The 19709-nt window shown below is 42.2% G+C and overlaps 9 protein-coding genes across 9 annotated transcripts; 2 read left to right on the plus strand and 7 right to left on the minus strand.

The window, feature by feature from the left end:
* Positions 1-183: 183 nt before the first annotated feature.
* On the minus strand, positions 184-5321 carry K450DRAFT_252262 (uncharacterized protein). The gene is made up of 12 exons (XM_051590852.1): positions 4806-5321; positions 4478-4710; positions 4227-4397; positions 3923-4162; positions 3065-3848; positions 2406-2994; positions 2248-2338; positions 2002-2186; positions 1175-1935; positions 961-1098; positions 654-893; positions 184-586 (listed from the first exon to the last, which is right to left on the minus strand). The coding sequence occupies exons 1-12, from the start codon at positions 5143-5145 to the stop codon at positions 204-206; spliced, it is 4155 nt and encodes a 1384-aa protein (XP_051442406.1). The 5' UTR covers positions 5146-5321; the 3' UTR covers positions 184-203.
* Positions 5002-5713, minus strand: K450DRAFT_252270 (uncharacterized protein). Its single transcript, XM_051590853.1, has one exon. The coding sequence runs from the start codon at positions 5493-5495 to the stop codon at positions 5157-5159; it is 339 nt and encodes a 112-aa protein (XP_051442407.1). The 5' UTR covers positions 5496-5713; the 3' UTR covers positions 5002-5156.
* Positions 5173-6430, minus strand: K450DRAFT_252271 (uncharacterized protein). The gene is made up of 3 exons (XM_051590854.1): positions 6161-6430; positions 5941-6078; positions 5173-5839 (listed from the first exon to the last, which is right to left on the minus strand). Exons 1-3 carry the CDS (start codon positions 6231-6233, stop codon positions 5499-5501), a joined length of 552 nt encoding a protein of 183 aa, XP_051442408.1. The 5' UTR covers positions 6234-6430; the 3' UTR covers positions 5173-5498.
* A 512-nt stretch (positions 6431-6942) lies between these two features.
* K450DRAFT_252275 (uncharacterized protein) lies at positions 6943-7919 on the minus strand. Its single transcript, XM_051590855.1, has one exon. The coding sequence runs from the start codon at positions 7652-7654 to the stop codon at positions 7073-7075; it is 582 nt and encodes a 193-aa protein (XP_051442409.1). The 5' UTR covers positions 7655-7919; the 3' UTR covers positions 6943-7072.
* Positions 7920-8093: 174 nt separating this feature from the next.
* Positions 8094-10070, minus strand: K450DRAFT_252278 (uncharacterized protein). The gene is made up of 3 exons (XM_051590856.1): positions 9442-10070; positions 9189-9285; positions 8094-9116 (listed from the first exon to the last, which is right to left on the minus strand). Exons 1-3 carry the CDS (start codon positions 10002-10004, stop codon positions 8349-8351), a joined length of 1428 nt encoding a protein of 475 aa, XP_051442410.1. The 5' UTR covers positions 10005-10070; the 3' UTR covers positions 8094-8348.
* Positions 10071-10637: 567 nt separating this feature from the next.
* On the minus strand, positions 10638-11876 carry K450DRAFT_252283 (uncharacterized protein). The gene is made up of 7 exons (XM_051590857.1): positions 11707-11876; positions 11564-11631; positions 11417-11504; positions 11292-11355; positions 11100-11231; positions 10921-11029; positions 10638-10857 (listed from the first exon to the last, which is right to left on the minus strand). Exons 1-7 carry the CDS (start codon positions 11733-11735, stop codon positions 10733-10735), a joined length of 615 nt encoding a protein of 204 aa, XP_051442411.1. The 5' UTR covers positions 11736-11876; the 3' UTR covers positions 10638-10732.
* A 724-nt stretch (positions 11877-12600) lies between these two features.
* K450DRAFT_252284 (uncharacterized protein) lies at positions 12601-13801 on the plus strand. Its single transcript, XM_051590858.1, has 2 exons — positions 12601-13126; positions 13254-13801. Exons 1-2 carry the CDS (start codon positions 12687-12689, stop codon positions 13678-13680), a joined length of 867 nt encoding a protein of 288 aa, XP_051442412.1. The 5' UTR covers positions 12601-12686; the 3' UTR covers positions 13681-13801.
* A 401-nt stretch (positions 13802-14202) lies between these two features.
* Positions 14203-16185, plus strand: K450DRAFT_252293 (uncharacterized protein). Its single transcript, XM_051590859.1, has 12 exons — positions 14203-14310; positions 14376-14406; positions 14473-14518; positions 14592-14645; positions 14707-14719; positions 14779-14812; positions 14877-15057; positions 15123-15227; positions 15293-15410; positions 15479-15596; positions 15677-15846; positions 15911-16185. Exons 1-12 carry the CDS (start codon positions 14229-14231, stop codon positions 15925-15927), a joined length of 969 nt encoding a protein of 322 aa, XP_051442413.1. The 5' UTR covers positions 14203-14228; the 3' UTR covers positions 15928-16185.
* Positions 15966-19707, minus strand: K450DRAFT_252301 (uncharacterized protein). Its single transcript, XM_051590860.1, has 13 exons — positions 18844-19707; positions 18608-18784; positions 18409-18533; positions 18177-18342; positions 18040-18109; positions 17913-17976; positions 17421-17848; positions 17122-17351; positions 16906-17055; positions 16674-16804; positions 16410-16607; positions 16245-16345; positions 15966-16170 (listed from the first exon to the last, which is right to left on the minus strand). Exons 1-13 carry the CDS (start codon positions 19522-19524, stop codon positions 16073-16075), a joined length of 2619 nt encoding a protein of 872 aa, XP_051442414.1. The 5' UTR covers positions 19525-19707; the 3' UTR covers positions 15966-16072.
* Between the last annotated feature and the right edge of the window lie 2 nt (positions 19708-19709).

Below are 19709 nucleotides of genomic sequence, written 5' to 3' on the forward strand. Positions count from 1 at the left end.
TAACTCAAATAAACCTCACTACTTTCATTGCACCCACATTCTTTTCCGGTCGATTTGTTAATGATATCCAACGTGATGCAGTCAACAATGCATTGCTTGAAAAAATATATTACTCAATTACTACTAATGATATACTGCACTCTAATGTGAGTATTAGAATTTAGTTAAGCCTAAGAGTACAGGGATAATCAACCTTTGGGTATCTAATTCTTCCTCTTTAGCTTGGCATTGTCGTTCACAGTGAAGCCTTCTTCAATATCTTCTTCTTGCTCTTGAGCAACCAATTGGTCAAGGTCTTCAATATTAAATCTGCCTTCTTGAGCATCCTTTGCCAATCTACGCAATAGAACAGCGTTCGATGGACCGGTTTCGTCAATCATGGATGAAAATGCAGAGTTGGGGTCGGATAGCAAATTGTGGGGTGAGTCCAACTCCTTGATCACACCGTTATCAAGAACTAAAACTCTGTCGTAATCAATGATGGTGTTCAGGCGATGGGCGATTGTGAGCAGGGTACAATTCTTGAAGTCAATACGAAGTGCTTTTTGCAAAAACGCGTCAGTCTTGACATCGACGGAGGCGGTAGCTAAATTAGAAAAATAGGGGTTACGACGTATTCTTCTAGGGTCTAGAATTCTCGGCAATTTCCTCACCTTCATCCATAACAATAATGCGAGCCTTAGTAAGCATGGCACGGGCCAGACAAAGCAATTGGCGCTGTCCAACTGACAAGTTTTCGCCACCTTCTGAGACATCCGCATCTAAACCACCAGGGCATGTAGAGATGTAATGCTTCAAATCGGAACGTTCTAATGCACTCCACAACTCTTGATCGGTATGCTTTTGGAAGGGATCCAAGTTCAAACGAATGGTTCCATGAAACAATACAGGGTCTGTAAAAGGTAAGACGCAGTCAGTAAACAAGTAAGCTGGCGACGATAAAAAGGTAATGTGTAGTACCTTGGGGAATGATGGCAAGTCTGGTGCGAAGGTCATATAGGCCCATTTTCGAGATGTCAACATCGTCGATGAAGATTTGTCCTTCGGCTAGTTCAACCAGTCTGAAAAGTGCAATCATGATAGTGGATTTTCCAGATCCTTTGTACAGTTGAAGATTGGTTAGGTCAAAGCGTTTTCAAAAATTCACTTGCTCGCTCTCAGCAATAAGACATACCTGTTCTTCCAACAACACCGATTTTTTCGCCTCCCTTGATATCTAGACTCAAGTTATGGAGGACGGCAGGAAGGCCCTTTCGATATCTAAACACCACATTTCGCATTGAAATGTCTCCTTTGGTAGGCCAGGCAGACGGCGGCTTCGAATCAGTCAACTTTGCAGGCGCTTCTTGATCAATCTCCTTGGTATAGAACCACAATCGCTCCACAGAGTTGAAGTTATTTTCCATTTCTGCCCATTGACGGACAGTCCAGTTGAAAGTACCAGTCAAGGAAAGCGAGTAACTAAGGACAAAACCCATAGTCGAAGGATTCAAGGTCATGCGGTACACTACTGAGAAGATCGTGACGAACAAAATCATGGTGTTGGCAATAGTCTCAAGTCGTACAGCCAGCCAGCGCTGAATTGTGATACTGAGATAGTATGCCCTGTTCTCTAAATCCGTGTAATCTTGGTTATTCTTGATAAATCTACTCTGTTCTCTATATGCTCGGATAGTTGCAAGGCCGCTGAGTGATTCGCCAAAGTGAGCATATATAGTGGATCTTAAGATAGAATCAAGTCGCTTCAATTCTCTCGATGTGCTGCGGTAATAGATAGCTGCGAAATAGTAAAGGACCAGTAGGACAAACAAAGGTGCAAGGAATACTGGGAAGTATACGGAGATCAATACAAAGGTTCCAACAGCTTGGATCAAAGTACCAAAAAACTGTCGCATAGAATCAGCAAGCAAGTTATCGATAGCATCAATGTCTTTACTGCAAATGAGTACAAGTCATTAGGCCGATGTTTTGTTGTATAAAAAAGTGTTGTTTACTACAAACCTGAAGCGATTCATGATACGACCAATGGGAGTGGTATCGAAGAAAGCCATGGGTGCACGGAAAATTGAATGGACAGCATGGCCGTGTAAAGATTTGGCAGCTGCAACACCAGCAATAGAAAAGCAGAAGGACACCATGAAATTGCAAATAGCTTGGGCGACACCCAAGGCAGCATATACACCCATCTGAGTGGTAGTTAGTAAAATGGTAAAGAAACACCGGACAATCCTGATATAATATGCTTACAAAGTATCCTGTGCGGTAATCAGTTGGTGGGCTTTGATTGATACCTTGGGGAGCATCATACGAAGACCAATATGATAGCCATTGGTTGGTTCTGGTAAAACGAAGTTAGCTACATTCTGTATATTGATCGCAAATGTAATAAGCCTTAATACACCTACCCAATATTACTTGTTGGCATTAGGCAGAGGAAAAAGACAATGACAAAGACAGTCAGCCATCCACCTGCGTTATCAATCCAATATTTGTAAATATGGGCTTGGACGGCGCCTGTGTTGCGTTCTTCGGTGGTCATCAATGCTTTGCTCGGTACTCCTGGTCCAGTTTCCTCAGTGACCTTCTTTCCTTCCGATTTGATAGCTGATGTGGTAACCTCATCGACATCCTCTTCTTCAGCGTGATCCACACCTCCGTATTCTTCCATGAGCACTGAAAATTCATTTTTGTTTTCCAAAAGCTGAGTGAAGGTACCTTCTTCGGCAATTTCACCCTCCTTCATAACCAAAATGTAATCGACTTTGGGAAGTACGTGCAATTGATGAGTGACCAAAACGCGAGTTTTTCCGGCCAAGGCAGTGCAAATACACTTTTCGAAAAGATGCTTGCCAACGTGAGCATCTACAGCGCTCAGAGGGTCGTCAAGCAGCAAAATATCCGCATTGTAATAGGTTGCTCGTGCCAAATTGATTCTTTGCTTTTGTCCACCGGACAAATTGATTCCTCTTTCACCGATTTCAGTAGCATCGCCATCTGAGCAATATCAGTTGTTAGCTTTCAATGACAATGTCCAAGTACATACACAATGAAAAGTATACTTTACCTGGCAATATTTGAAGGTCTGGTTCTAAGGCACAGTCCTTGATAACTTGCTGATATCTTGCTTCATCCAATGGAAGACCAAAAAGAATGTTGTTCTTAACCGTATTGTTTTGAATCCATGCAGTTTGCGGGCAATACCCAACATCACCACCAAAAACGACATCTCCTTTCGTCTGTTTCATTTCTCCTACCAAGGCGTTGAGTAAAGAAGATTTTCCAGATCCAACGGCACCGACAACGGCAACCAAAGAACCACGTGGGATGCAAACATTGATATTTCGCAAGAAAGGTTCTGGCTCGTACTCGCTGCTGTCTTTAGGTTGAGCTTTTTCATCTTGAACACCAACAGTCGTACTTTCTGAGTTGTCGTCCTTGTCGTCAGCAGTTTTGTCGTTCTTTCTTAAATTTTTAAACTTGTTCTTTAAACCGGATGACTTCGCTTTACTTTGTCCTTTGCCGCCTTTTCCTTCCTTTTCAGCAGTGAGGTGCGAAGGCGCAGCGCTTTGCCAGACAAAATCACCGTCTTCGATTAAAATAGCATCCTTGGCATCGTAATTAACTTCAGGAAGCTTTTCAAGCTCGTCAGCGAGGAACATTTCCTGAATACGGTTCAAAGAAACTTGTCCATCCACGAAGGCACCAATGACCATAGGAAGGAACATGAGTGGCATGCGGACGAGATTGAAGATGGTTAAAGACGAGAAAATCAAGGATGGCTCCAAAATGTGACCAGTCAAGCTATAGGTAATGAACGATAGAATAGAGGCTATGACTGGGATTGTCATCTAAGAAATGCAATTTTGTTTCAGTCAGTGCAATTAAATTTAAAACGAACAGAATGGCTGACAGTTTCACTTACGGCAACGCCCATAATGACAGAACGCAACACCATCAGACTACGAATATAAGTCAATTCCTTTGAACGCAAGTTATGAAGTTGGTCACTGAAACTGTCCTCCCATCCATAGAACTTGATGACCTTGATGCCGTTCAACATTTCCTGAGTCAGCTTAACGCGACTATCCGTAATCAACACAGCTTTCCGCCGCAACTTGGAAAGCATCCGCATAACCTTGGTTTGAAGAGGTGCCATAATGATCTGTTGGATGATAATAGGTAAGCATTGGTCCACTATGGAGATGCATTCGTGACATTTTTCGTACCATGATAGCGAAACCAGCCAAACCTGATACACCCAAGTTGCGGATGAGTAATCCCAATCCAATCAAAATTTCTACTGGCGCTGCCCAGATAATATGGAAATATCCACAAATGAAATCAATACGGGTAGTGTCGGTTGACATGAGGTTGGTGATCTTGCCCATAGTAAAGTTCTGCATCAATGTATAGTGTTAGGGAAGGCAGGATATTCAATAAGAGTATGATCCTATTACTAGCAGCTGACAATACTTACCATGCGAGCTTTGCCACTTAGAACCATGCTCTTTTGGTAGATGCTTGAGATTAGAACTGTTCTACACATAAGACCGGTAATTGCAGAGAGCTGGAAGTACTGTTGCATAAAAATGGTAGATGCAACTTGCATGACATAGAGAATTATGCACCACATTATACCAGTACCGATGGGAGGAGGGTTGGAGCTGCCATAGCTCTCTTGACAGAATTGGAGAATTTGCTGAATAACGACTACCAAATTATTTGTCATGTTAATTCACTGTCAGTTCTAATTCACTGCCAATCAGATCATCTTTATTGTCCGTCAAGATGAGATTTCAACTTACGTGGTGAAGTGATCTGTAGAGTATCGGCGGTCAATCGACATAAACCACCATACCAGAATTTAAGACCGAAGGTTTGGTTGAGGGCATAGAACAAGTTTGGTGTCTTTCGCTTCAATTGACGTTTCCAATGCTCCTGAAACGTTGCCGTTAGGTTCCGTGAGAGTCGCCAGTCCGGCAGCGTATATAAATCTTCCTTTTCTAAAGGACGCTTGAACCCAGTTGTCATGATTGAGTTGACCCATTGGAAGGTGATCTTTGAAAGGGGATTTGCTTTATCTTGTGGAAGAGCTGTCTCTTCAGTCGGCAAAGGCGGTGGAGGTCGTCGTTTGAAGATACCCATCTTGTTTTCTGTCAACGGATAGCAGAGTGATGAAAGGTATACAAGTGGGTAAAAGAAATGATCAAAGAAAAAGAAAGGAAAAGAAGGCGTGGGCGAAATATTTCCCTCTTTGACAAAAAAAAATTTGAAAGCGAGTAACCGAAGCTGCGGCGGTGATCGACATTGCTTGGAAGATTTGCGATTGCGCACTGTAATAGGATAACGTGATCCCAGCCAACACGGGGATTTATTTTTCCGCTTGCTTTGTTGGGAACGATTGGCCAGTTTTGGTTTTTTGGATATCCCAGGTTAAACAATGGCTGTCGCGTAGTTGTTACCGAGCGCGCGCTTGATCGGACATGACTGAGCATATGTTATATCGCCGCCCACTGAACGGACCAGAGTTGCACCGACCCATTGCTTACGCAAGCTTTGACTTGTGTCTTTTTAACATTGCTACCTAGCCTTCCTGTAGCTACTAGAGACCTTGGGTCAAAAGTGTCACTCTCTTGCACGACGGTTACGACATAATGACTATGGTATCTTGCCGGGTCGCCGGGGTAAACAAGGAAGTCGCCCCCAAACTTTGTTCCACATGTCACATAGTATCCTTTTGTCCAAAGATATTCGAAAACAGTACATCGATCACGCTCTTTTGCATTTTGCGGGTAATTCCAACCCGCACCATCACCTGTATTTGTAATATAGATCAAACCTAAAAATAATCAAATATTATATTCCCCAAATTATAGACATTAAGAACGTTGTACACTGTAGTAATTTTTGGAATGTAATAAGCGGTGCGCTGTTACTTACCCTGCTTTTGTAATAAGCTGACTTCCTCTGGTAACAAAGCCAGTGGCATACCGTAAAATATATTTTGCAGTGGTTGTGCCTCCAAGGATCCTACCATAGCGCCTATGATTCTATGTTTGGTACGAAGCGTTTTTAGATCTTGACATTTAGAGATATGGCAAGGACAAGAGGTAAGTAATGATTCAAACCGTTGACAATTCAGGCATACTTTCTTCACTACCTTCCAGATCCCACACCAAGGCTCGCCCTGCAGAGACTTCGACTTGGATCTGATCATGTTCATTGTTCTGCATTCTGTAAGGTGCTCGATTTAAGTATTGTTGGAAGATGTCGCAAATTTTATTTTCATGGGCAAGTTAAATTGTTGACGCTGAGCATAACGCGCTTTGTAGCCTTCGAAAAATTCTGAGTAGTCTGCAAATTTCCTGCCGTTTACCTCTATGACTGTGGTGGCAATCGACACTTATACTGCCAACAAATATAATGATCGAGGATGCTTTTGCAAGGTATCTACTTTAAAGACTTGTATTTTCAAATTTTTATCTTTATTTTGTTTCTTTTATAAATGCTCAGTTGGTTCATTCTGTACAAGAGACGATAATAGAACAGAAGACGCCGTAGTCATGTTTCATCCGCTAAAGAGGCGCCACTTTTAGGGGACGGAGAGAGTCCGATGTCAAGCCAAAGCTAGTTTAAGTCAAATTCTGGTCATGTACCCTACGATTTCATCGTCCATACTCACTACGACAGTGGCTCTGATACTTTGCATGCGAAAGAGCAGTACTTACATGAAAGATCAAGAAAGGCTAGAGCTGCATCGGATTGGCATGTTAGAAGATGGAGTAATAATGGTCAGCATGGCTATCTACATGATTTGCAGAATTCACTGAAGGCCGATTCAAAAGTCCCGCGTGTGATCTCATGGTAATTCAAAGCGTTGAATTTGGGATTTGTCGACCAATTTGGGAATTTTTTGAGTTGGCTGGTGAACAAAAGCGCTAAGGCGAAGTTGCTGGTCGGTTACAAACAGGAGTATGATGAATTACACAAAAATCAAAACATTTAATTTATAACGACGCATTAGCAGAACTCCCGAGGGGTATTTATTCAAGTTATCGGAAGAGTCTTATACTCATTTCTGTCTAGCAGGTGAAAAATCGGTGAAAGTACCACCTTCACGCATTCTCTGCATATTAGCCTTGAAGTCTTCAGATGAGTTGACGTGTGGCCAAGGGGTGCTTGGTACCTCCTTTCCGAGGAAGTCGCACAGTTTGTCCCAACCATCAACGCCAGTCTCAAACCACAGGAGCCTATCTGCAGGAACATACTTCTTGACTTCCTCGTCATGTTCTTTGAACATTTGAACCAATGTTTCCTTGTCTTTTGCTCCCTTTAGCTCACCGTCCCACAAGACCTTTCTAGCAAATTCTTGGCGCTTGGCCATAGCAGGAGGCGTGTTAGGATTGGCTTCCATATCGGCTGCTGGCATTATGGTGCCCATGAGGCTCTTATACCACTTCTCTGGGTCTCTAGTTGTGTGAATGACCTTGGCGTCAGGATATACCTCCATAAGTTGCTTGTAAAAGGTGGATGATGGCCAGTCAACAGCGGCATTGAACTTATCATATGCGCGAGTCCAGTCGACTTCCTTGCCCTCCCATGCTTCAACAAAAACATCAGAATCGGCAGTAGGGTCGGTAAGAACGACAATCATATGGTGAACATCGTAGCTACGAAATTATACATGAGTGCATAGTTCAGTACTTGTAGGAGGTTAATGCTTTCGTACATACCCAAGCTGCATCAAAGCATCGCGCATAGCAGAAGTTCCAGTGCGTCCCCAACCAGAGCCAATAATTTGAAGTGGAGCCATTTGTTTGTAAAAAGTTGTATGAGTCTGGGGGTGGGAGTGAAGTACACTCGTTTTTATAGCCGAAGTAAAACAAAACTCTAGCAGTGAAGACCACACCACATTGGGGATCTGACTTCGAATTGCGTCACATAGCGCAACGGAGACGGATAAATTGTTAGGTTCGGGTTTACATAACTACCTGACCGTTGTCGAACATTTTTTGAGTAGAACATTTTATTGTAAGACATATTTACTATCAGGAAGAGAGTATGACAGTTACCATCGCAAAGACGTCTCAAAGTAAGTGGAGAATTAACTTTTTATTGGAGGTGTGTTGATACATAAATCTTTGATAAAAGATAGGTGTGAACCAGTGAAGAAATAAATGATAGAGATGTATGGAAAAGCCCTCAGCTCTCATATTACCAATAAATAGTTTGAGCATTTGAGAAAGTATAAGTCAAATATTCTGTGGTTCTTTCTTAACGAGCCACGTATCTAGGCTGAGTTGGAATCGATTGTATACACTACTGCATGCGCGTTGAACTATCAGCTTTTAACCGCTGGCAACAGCAAGAATGCGGAAGTTGGTGCCGCCTTCAGGATTGCTGGTCTTGTTCATGAGCTCACAGTGCAGCAAATGTTTACCTTGGCTGAGGCCTTCAGCAACAGGAGTCATTACACCGACACTATACCATTTATCCCAGTAGCCTTGGAGTTCACGTCCTTTATCCTTCTCGTCTCCAATCCAGCACCAGATATTGCCCAAGTTATAGTCAGCGCTACGGAATAGGTAAAGATAAACTACGCCTTGGCTCGCTCGGACTTCGAAGGTAACCTGAGAGCCAGGCACATCCGCCACAATGTAGAACTTCTCTTTCTGCCAATCCCAGAACGTCCAACCGTCCATGTCCCTAGGCTTGTAGGATTGATCCGCAAACGTTTCGCAATACGGTTCAAGCTCTCTAAACTTGTCTTGCTCCCATCGGTGAGTGAACATATCGAACTTTGGAATGCTCTCTTTGTATGAATAATTATCCAAAATGACTGGCTGGACTTTGTCGGACATAGCGCACATTTGTCTTTCAACATAGTGAGAAACAAGATCGCTGAGCAATTGGTGGCCCCAGTTAGATAAATGATGACCATCGTTGTAGAGCTTAAATCGAAGATCGTCTGGATATCGGTTGAGATGGTCATAGAGGGCATTCTTCATGGAAATATGGGGTAGATCATAGTAGTTGGAAATTGGCAGATGCGATTCCTGTCCATCCAAGTACTCATTCACGTTGTAGCTGAAAACTGAAGTCATGATGACTGCTGGCTGCGAACAGAACGAAAGCGTGTGAGACTATGGCCTTTCTGCATACATATACTATACACCATTTAGAAATACCTTTCTAGGCAAGCGAAGTAGGTTGCGAACCAGCGATTCCATCATCTTTGCTTGAACTATACTACCTTTCTTGTCGTTCATTTCACAAGGTAAAGTACTACATATGAGAAGGAGACGAAAATTAGTCGATCTGTGTTTGCTGACTCGGTCTGGACATTGGTAGATCTTTTAGGTGGCACACCATGCTATAACGGGCAATCGGGGAAAGGGTGCCCTAGTCTACCCACACCGCCCTATTTACACGTAACATTACCTGGCATCATTGAGAGAGAATTCCAAAAAGATAATGTCAACATCCTTTGGTATATGCTTATCAAAGCAGTAAGCAAAATATCCAGAGTCGGTTGCTCCTATGGCGCCTGAGAAGATGCTGTGATGACCTTCCGGGAATTGTTCCTTCCACCAATCCAAGAATCGATGATAGTAGACCCTCGTCCAATCATCCAAGGTATGACCTGCGGAAACTGATCCTCCTAGGACGGCCATACGTATGTCTTCTCCTCGTTGTGCCATAGCTATCTTCTCACGCAAACGCTTGTTCGATCCTTCATGAGCTATAGATCGCTGCAAGAATTCATGGCCATACAGTTGCTCATAGTGGTTGTTGGGCCCTGTAGCTGGGCATATATGACTATCGAGTGGAGGCGGAGGTGGACCAGATGAGAAAAAGTGTAGTGGATGTGCAAAATGCGATGGTCGCAAAGCTACCAGGGTCACTACTGACAAAACTGCCAGAGCGGAAAAGATAGCCATCATAGTCATTCGTGGGGAATGTTTCAACATGGACAAAGTCCCTAACGGACTATAGCGAACCATTTTGACTAATTGTAAGATAAGGGTATATGGATGACTACAGTTTACAAAAGGGAAAGAAGCGCTTCAAGGAAAGAAAGGTGTGCCTTAGAAATAGGTTTTAAAAAATTAAGTATTAGAGTTTTTTGATTTGGAATTCCGTGAGATTACTGAATGATCTGGTTGGTTTGATTGGATTACTGGTCTCACACCTATATTATAATGACTCCTCTTGCATGCCTTGGAATATCTCCATCATGCTTAAATCTCTCGCATGTAAGAGATATTAACAACCTATCTATGAAGGACATAATATTGCAGAGTCATTTATCTTTCTTCACACCTTTTATTCTCATAATGTGCTTTTCTAGCTTCTGTGTGTTCTGGTTTCTGTGTTTTTGAAGGTCCAGTCTATAGCAATATATGGCTAAAGTCAAAATCGTCAGGCTCATCAATGTGCTAGCTAGACAAGATCCCACTAATACTGATCATTTCTAAGGATTAAATGGCATTATGATTTGAAAATATGGTGTCATACCAAAAAAAATATATAGTATGTTGTGTACTTCACAAAAGCCACTTCAAAACCCTGGGATACAAAACCATAATTATTCACTCCGTTTCTCTTCCTTGTAAACTTGATACGCTTCAGCATCCTAGACATAAACAAACAGCACAATGACCCATCTTTTATAAAAAAATTTACAAGTTTATATTAAACGAAATTAACGTTATCTACTCGCGTTCTCTCATTACTTTCTTCGCTTGTTCTGAGATTGTGCTGGTGCTTGTAAAAATTTACCAAAACTAGGAACATCCGACATCATCTTCTGAGCGTCTGCTTGAGCCTTGTTGAAGTCTTCCATGTCTTCAGGGCCTAGAGAAGAAATTTCTTAATATAATAAAACAAATCCGGATACAAACGATGAACGGCACTCACGTATATTTGCCATCATTTTTGGCATCACGAACATCATAAGGGCACTCACACCCATCATGATCATCATAGGGTTTTTGAACATGTTCATAACGTTAAAGCCTTCACGTTTCTATAAATAACAGCAAGTCAATACCAGGTATATGCGAATGGCAGCATCATGGCTCAAATGTAATACGTACAAAGAAGTACTCCGCTGGAGCCTTGGCTTTGAGAACAAAAGGGTATGTAACATCATATCCCGTTGTAGACCAATCACTTCCCAAAGATGAGAATGCTCCCTTCACGGAGTCGTCTCCAACATCAACACGAAGCTGTAAATGAAAGTTAGAGACATAGTTATGCCATTGTAAGTCATGCATACAGAACCTTACCTTTGGGAATATGTAATTTACGGATTGTATCTCCAGAAAATAGTTTCCTGACGGGACTTCCGGGCTAATCGCGTTGTCAGAACCTCATCAACTTTTGAACCTTATGCAACTTCGGTCCAACTTACAAAATAAATCTCCCGTCCTTTTGAACAAAGGTGGAGTATTCTCCGCCGTTCAACTGAACAGACGCAGTAGATTCGAGGTCGGCGAGATCTGTGTCATGTATTAAATATCATCTCTTGTAATGTGGCCGGGAGAAATCGTTCACCAACCTTGTAGCAATGCATTCTTTTCGATTGAGCCTTCAAGACGAGCTGCAAAACAACATGTCGCAAATAAACTAGTAGTGATGAGGTAATTAACATCTCGTGTCCAGATCTATGCTCCTTTGGAAAAGCATGTTTAGGATCAATACCTCGCAAGCAGAATGTTCAGTTTCAACATTCTGGTGACTTTGTTGGTGTTGATGAGAGTTGTCAGGCAGACCGGTTAATTGCCAGCGGGCTCTCAAGTCCGCATTGCTCCTCAACAAATCACGTGTACAATAGCTAACTTCTAATCGGATCTGATATGCTCTGATCTCTGACCTAAATATCAGAGCAGAAAGAGTGACGAGAACTTGGTAATCGAATAGTACTACAGAAGCTTTGTTCGGATTGAAAAGAAAACCCATTTAGCCGGCTTCTTGGTCTACCATTTCCATTTTCATCTTAATATGACGGCGATAATCGTTGATGTTATGGCCATCGTTCGATCAATATATCAATGCGAAATCACCATCAACAAGCATCGATAAAAGTACGATTGAATCCCTTAAATTTCTTCATCGTACTCAGATGATCGAATCGATATGTTCGATGCCCGTCACTGCAGGGTATATATATTTTACAATATCAAAAATGTGTAGCCGTAAACATCCTCATAGAGTAAAATATGCCACACTAGGTCATTTGATCTACCAGCTGTGTACTACTTCCAAGCTGAACAGTCTGCTGTGGAGAGATAATAAGCAAGCATGGCTAGCATTAACGATAGAGTTCCAGCGGCTAAACCCTCAGACATGAACAGTGTGTAACAATGCTGGATTCAACACTATCGAGCTTTAAAATAAAGTTGTTTCGGCTTACGATGCGATGTGAAGCCACATTGAGCCGGAAAAGGCTGAAGCAAAGCCAGGCTATCTCTGCATCGACGTTTTTTATCCATTAACGGAATTGATAATTTTTTTAATCGGTAGCAATTCGATTATAAATCACTCATTTTCATCATTGAATTTCCCATTTCATAACCAGCAACAAATGACATGGGCTTCCGAGCGTCACGGATAAATCCAATTTCATAAAGAGTCACGTCGGGGTCTCTCAGGCTCAACTTCTTTCATCTTTTTCTCTTTACATGACTGGAAAGATTCAAAAAGCGGCATGGGCAGTCATACTGACAACTGCTAACAAGTACGTTGATGGAATTGCGGTACTTGCTCATGCTCTGAAAAAGCATGCATCAAAATATCCACTAGTGGTGCTGTACACACCAGAAACGGTGCCTAACAAAGTGGTAGCACGGCTTTCTAGCTATGGCTGCACCATGGTAGCAATTGAGGCTATTAAACCACTGACTGCTGTGGAGTACAAGTTTGAACGCTTTGCTGAAACTTGGACCAAGTTGCGCGTTTGGGAGCAGACCGACTATGACCGACTTGTTCTGATGGATGCCGACATGCTGCCTTTACAAAATATGGACGAATTGATGACAATGCCGTTGACAACCAACGTTGTAGCTGCTTGTCATGCGTGTACGTGCAATCCTCAAAAGATATCTCATTACCCGTCAAACTGGTGAGTGGCTTAGACATGAGCGATTTTTTTTATCTTGGGATGCTGTTTGGCATATGGGGGGGTCTTTTATCGGATGTTAATGAATTGACGAAATACATTGACTGTTTGACGTCATTTCTACTCACAGGACGCCAGCCAATTGTGCATATACAGGGTGCGACCCTAAAGCAGGAACTTCTAATCCCCCAAGTTTAGATAAGAGGGATTATTTCAATAGCGGACTGATCGTCCTTTCTCCCGACCAAGAGATATTCCAGAGCATGCTTGATAAGCTATTTCATGCTAAAGACTTAAACATATACAGTTTTCCCGATCAGGATTTTCTCAATGAAATATTCAAGGACCGATGGATACCCTTGGCTTACTCGTATAACGCACTGAAGACGTTGCGAACGTCACACTCTCCTATGTGGCGCTTAGGGAACGTCAAGAACATTCACTATATCCTTACCAAGCCATGGGATGTTGACCCCAGTTCAGAGCCTGACATATACTTTCCACTTTATCAATTGTGGTGGAACGAACATATTTCTTTGTCACTTTCATCCGCATAGTACCTTGTCTTTTGTTAAGGCCATAGTTGCAACATATTAGATTTTACTGACTTCCCATTACTGAAATAATTAATTTGGACCATCTATAAATATATTACCAGTTAGTCTAATCCACACGAATGATACAATGTAAGGTACTTGCCAACGGCGAAACGGCATTAACATATTACCAGCAATATCTCAGCACAAATTAATTAATTGAAAATGAGAGAGAAAGGCTATTTCATATTATGAAACCACTTCAATTCGCTTTGAGTTGCGAACAGGGAACAGTAGAGTGTTGTTGGTCGAAAGCACGCGATACACTCCATCAAGTCAAGACCTCATTGTATATGAAGGCAGCTTATCTGTGAACACTAGTGGCGACATTGTACGTAACCTATAGCTGGTAGGTTAATGGTAAAATGCGAATGATATTGAGAACGCCAGTTACTGTAGAAATTGCGATGGAATGACGTTGGCCTCGGGGAGCAGGGACATACATTTTTCCCTAAAAATCCATATGGGGTTTTAAAGCGGCGGCGAACACCTCTCAAACACTCCAAACTATGCCTCCCAAGATTCCCGATCTCGGTAAAATTAAGCAAATTATCCCACCGCTGTCAGCGGAAATGCACAAGGGCCAAGCTGGTATGTTGTTTCTACGTGTGCTTTGCTTTGTTGACCAGAGCTGAAATATATTCGGTGTCCAACAGGTCGTATTGGTATTGTTGGAGGTTCCGAAGAGTAAGTGTCACAAATACGCATTCTGGAATGCTGGTGATTGCCATCATACTTATGGTCGTCCAATAGCTATACTGGTGCTCCTTATTTCAGCGGTATTTCGTGTATGAAGCTGGTAATACTACTTTCTTTCGTTGTCATACCAGCTGCGCTTCATTATCGTATGTCTAACTATTGTGGCATGTTAGGGTGCAGACTTGTGCCATATCTTCTGTGAGCCTGGAGCTGGTACTGTCATAAAGGTAAAGGTGGCTAAAATGTTTCAATGAAAGCATTGTCATGTAAGCTAATACCATGCTTTAGGGTTATTCCCCAGGTAAAGATAGCTCCAATACAAATGCAGCAATGTACGACTTCCACTGACACAATCTAAAGATTTAATTGTCCATCCCTATTTGAGAACATCGCAGTAAGTAAAAAAGGCGCTTGGAATACTCGCATTGCCTTTGAATGCTGAAGTACATCTATTGTAGACACATCAAAGAGAGCAATCTCTCGCCAAAGGATATAGTCGATAATGTTGCTGGCGTATTCAGTAGATTGCATGTTTTGGTGGTTGGCCCCGGACTGTCTCGAGATTCAGTTATGCTAGAATCTGCAAAAAGCATAATTGAGAAAGCCAAAGAGAAGAACATGGCAATTGTCATTGACGCTGTGAGTTTTACAAAGTGCACTGTAATGGGAAAGATGGTCCTTCAAGCTAACTTTTTTATAAACAGGATGGGTTGTTTCTGGTACAAAATCATCCAGAAACAGTGCAAAATTATCAAAAGGCAGTATTGACACCGAATGTGGTGGAATTTAAGCGGCTTTGCGAGGCAATGGTAATGTATTGTGTGGCACGATGCGATAAGAAAAGTGGATAATAATTTTACCAATTGCTCGACAGAAACTTAAATTTGACGATAATGAACGTGATACCATGGCTCAAAAGCTAAGCAACGCCTTTGGTGGTGTGACCATTGTGCAGAAGGGTTCTAACGACTTAATTTCGAATGGAAAGGAAGGTAGGTGCATTTAGATCAGGAAGCTTATCGCATACTTGCTTTGCATCTCATCATGCTGAATTTCACAGTGCTTATATGCGATGCTGAAGGTGGATTGAAGCGAATGGGTGGCCAAGGTGATATCTTGTCAGGTGTCATTGCTACCTTCTTGGCTTGGGGAAAAGGCTACGAAGACGGGGTTTGGAAGTAAGTGATGTGCTCATTTCGTGATTTACATCAGACTATCAAACACTGTTTACTCATCTGGTGGCTGACTACGATGATAGACACTCGGGTACATTGGAGTCAAAAGAGATATCGCTACTTGCTGCTTGGTCTGGCTGCCGTATCGTACGAGAATGTGCTAAACGAGCTTTTGAAAAGTACGGAAGAGCTGTTTTGACATCACATCTGTTAGAAGAAATTGGTCCATCATATGCAAGTTTGTTTGAAAAAGGTAAATCAGGCATAAGTGATCGGGAATTTCAGTAAGACCCATCTAACTGGAGGTCACTATCAAGGCACGAGCAAGATCTAGGTTCATTACGCAGGAACTTCAAAGTGGGCGACCATGTACACGCCAATTTGGAGAATCAAGTGCTGCTCGTAAATAAACAAATTACAAATCCAAAAAAAGAATGCGTCTTGTAAATTTATTACGTTATGATATGTGCTCTCACGAGTTAAAGAAAATGCTTGATTTGAAGAGGCTGCCGTACAGCATTCGAAAAGCCTTCATGAAATCGGTACCAGACCTTTGGCTTTTGGTATGCGGTAATGTCTGGAGTGTAGAAAATTTTTGGTTAATTGTCATCCCGCTTTACTGGTATCAATACCCTTGCAGGCCAACCATACCTGTGGTGGTATCCATATCGGTATCACATTGTTTGGAAACAACGGCTCGGCCAAAGAAATCTGTGGCAATTTTCTCCGAAACGACTTCCAACGGTTTTGGTCTAACACATTGGATACGGTCAGTACGTAATTGTCGTGTTCATCAGTATACAAACTGTCAAGTACCTGACTTCTTCCGGTTTGGCTTTGGCTTTGGTTTTAGATTTCTGATTAATTTCTGATGCTTCTTGATCAGCAGTTCCTTCGTGTCGCCTCAGCAATTCCTTTTCGATTTCATGTGAGATCATTTGGCGAACCGAGTATTGGCCAGCCAATTTAGAAGTACTGCTCTGAGCAGAAAATTGGACCAATTGCTCTATAGGTCTAATGAAAGGGGATTAATGATTTGATTGGTACATTTCATGGCACGAAATATAGTAGGTAACTTACGGTTCCAAACGGTAAACGAATCGGCCCTCATCTACTTTTTCTTGTACGAAAGTGAGACCGAAATCAATCATGATATCAACTAGTCGACCAAGGATTGCTTTCTCGGCTGGTTTTATGAGCTGATGGTTAACCTATAAGCAAGATGTTCAATGAGTACATTATCATATCTGGACTCGCCAATTTGCTTTTTTTTGTAGATCTTTGAAATCGTCTTTTCGCCTATGATACTTACTGGTCGTAACTGTGGTGAAATGATGCGTAACAGCTGGTGGAGGAGTTCAGTGGTTATGTTTTCTTTCGTCGTATTTCGACGCTGATGAACACTCATGCCAGATATAAGCATGTTTGACAGGTTTGTAAATGATTTCTTGGCCAAAAAGTTCTAAATGAAAACGACGCTTAACATTGTGCAGGTGCCAAAGCATAGCGACTAACGAAGACAACATACCTCATAATCCACTTTGGGGTATTCGACTTTGTGCTCCTGAGCGACAGTCCCAGCAAAGTACCGATGGAAATTGACAAGGGGATACGGCAAATACCCATATAGGCCATTTTGATGCTGATTGTTGCTTCGGTGGTTTATAAGGTCATAAAAGTATAACCAGTCGAATGCCGCAACGATCTTTGCACCCGCTACATCGTGAAATTTCATTTTGGGATAACTCTCGAAGCATCCTGAATAAACCACATCCATGATTAGCAAGAAAGCTCATGAAAACAAAACTCTTGAGAATTGTAACTTACCTTGCATGAGCCTTTCGTATTCACCGTTAGTGATAGCACCTTCTGCTATCCGACTAACATAGGCGTTCTCATTCTCATCCAGGGCAGTTGCTCCAAAAGCGCGGTTCTTTTTGGCATTCCTTGCATTGAATATATCATTCCATACAGAGTTCAATGTCTTTCCAACATCCTTTTTGCCTAATGGTGTATGTTCGATCATATCTTTGGTGAAGTTTGTACTTTTTCCGCGAATGAACTGTAGGGTATTGAGGCAACTACGGATATCACCGTCTGTGATCTCGCAGAGTGCATTGAGTGAGCGCATATCAGTTGTAAGGCCTTCAAGTTCGCAAATGGTATGCAATCTTTTGGCAATTGTAAGTGTTGGTACTTTGCGAAATGTGACATTGTGTGCTATTTGTCGTAGAGGTCGTAGAACGGCAGCATATCTGAAGGTGTACGTAGTATTAGAACATGTTTTGAAGGCTGTTGGTCAGAAAAAAAGGCACATACGGATCGTTGCAAATGCAGATGATTGGTCGTAAGAGGGCTTTTTGCAGCGAAGGTTTCTTTGAACCTATCAGTACTGGTTTAGTAAGACTTGTTTTTGTTAAGAATTTGAAATGTGGAAGCTTTATACCTCTTTGCTGATTCTTATTGTTCGCATTGGTTTCTGCTGTAACTATATTGACAAGTACCTTTATGAAACTCTTTGAACGTAGGAATGATTTTCAGTACCGTGTTGCGCTAGTAAAATCTCTCTGTTTCTTAACTCACCTCGCTACCACCACCTGAACTTGCACCATCAATTTCGTCTATAATCAAAAGATTTGGTTTCTGAGAAAATGATTTGTCGGCAGACGACTCTGAACTCTGAATGATGGCTTGCATCTCGAGTGCTGCCTTAATTTTGGATTTAACCACTTCACCAGTTCGGTCGTCACTGTATGGAAGTGTCATCAGCTTTTCGTACCATGAACCAATATTGAGCATACCATCGCATTCTTACCTTGCGTTGACTTCTATAATATTGTATCCAGCCTGCTTGGCAATCACATGTGCAAGTGTGGTTTTACCATAGCCTGGAGGTCCGGATAAGAGTATGATTTTCTTTTCAGGCCGCTTCAATTGATCCTATATATGTATGATCGCTTGTCAGAGACGTTTCGACATTCGATTGAGGGGAATGTCGTGAAAGTGTAAATTACCTGTGGCTGATCAAAACGATTATTTCCAAAATTGTTGAAACCTTTATCGTTTGCGCTCATTGCGTTGGCGGCATTTTGCTTCATCATCTTTTCTTTCAGCCAATCCACTGGCGGCTCCTTTCCAAACACGCAGTAGTCCCATTGCTTCACCCATCGAAGGACGTCACGATTCACTCGCTGATTTAAAGTGTCAGTGGAAATGTTTGGCATCTACCAGTACATATTTTGAGCGTTACCTGGTCGCCAAGAAGGTCTACAAATGACGACGGTCGGTATTTGTCAACCCACAATTTATGAGAATCCACAGAGTTGAACCGTCGTGCTGATTTATCCTTTCTACGCTTTTTTGGGGGCGATTGCATTGCCTCATTGAACAGTTTTTCGTCATGTTCCCTCTCTTCCTGCTCGAATGCCCGAAGTTTGTCGACTGCGTCAAGTTCCAGTTCTTCCAGCATCTTCCAGATAGGTTTTGCCAAAAGAGTAGACTTCGCCATATGTTCTCGAATAAGCATGCTTTGAGGCACTTTCTTCGCCATTCGTACTTTCTTTGGAAAATACAACTTCTGGCCACTAGAGGTCGTAGCTGTTATGTACGCACCAGTCGCAGGAGGTTGGCTATAGTCCACCGTACCTGAGCCGGTATCTGCATTGCCTTTGGCCATATCGGGTTGTTTGCTGTGCATTTCGTTCAATGGAGTAGCATTGGCAAATAAAGTGTCCAAATGGCTTCTCTTGTTCTCCTTCTCAACTGATTCTTCGACATCCGGTTGAAGCTTTCTTTTTTTTGCCAATGAGGACTCGGTGGAAACATTGATCAAATTTTTGTTGAGCGAATTAAGGAAAAGAGGCTCAGAATCGTCAGGGTCAAAAGAATTGGAGCTGTCACCAAAGACTGCGTCGAAATCGTCGAGCTCCATGTTGAGTTGTCTAAAGCAAGGTCAGTCGCGTTCAGTTTCTTCGTTTGAAGTCGCGATGTCGTGACACCACACCAAAATTAGGGAAATGCCAGTCACGACGCGATGGTGAAAACTGACAGAGCTAAAAAACCAATGGGTTACCGTCAGTCTATTCAGATGAACCATTTTACACAAGGATTGGATAC

The sequence above is a fragment of the Umbelopsis ramanniana genome (genome assembly GCF_025399195.1).
Source record: "Umbelopsis ramanniana AG unplaced genomic scaffold K450scaffold_50, whole genome shotgun sequence".
NCBI lineage: Eukaryota > Fungi > Mucoromycota > Umbelopsidomycetes > Umbelopsidales > Umbelopsidaceae > Umbelopsis > Umbelopsis ramanniana.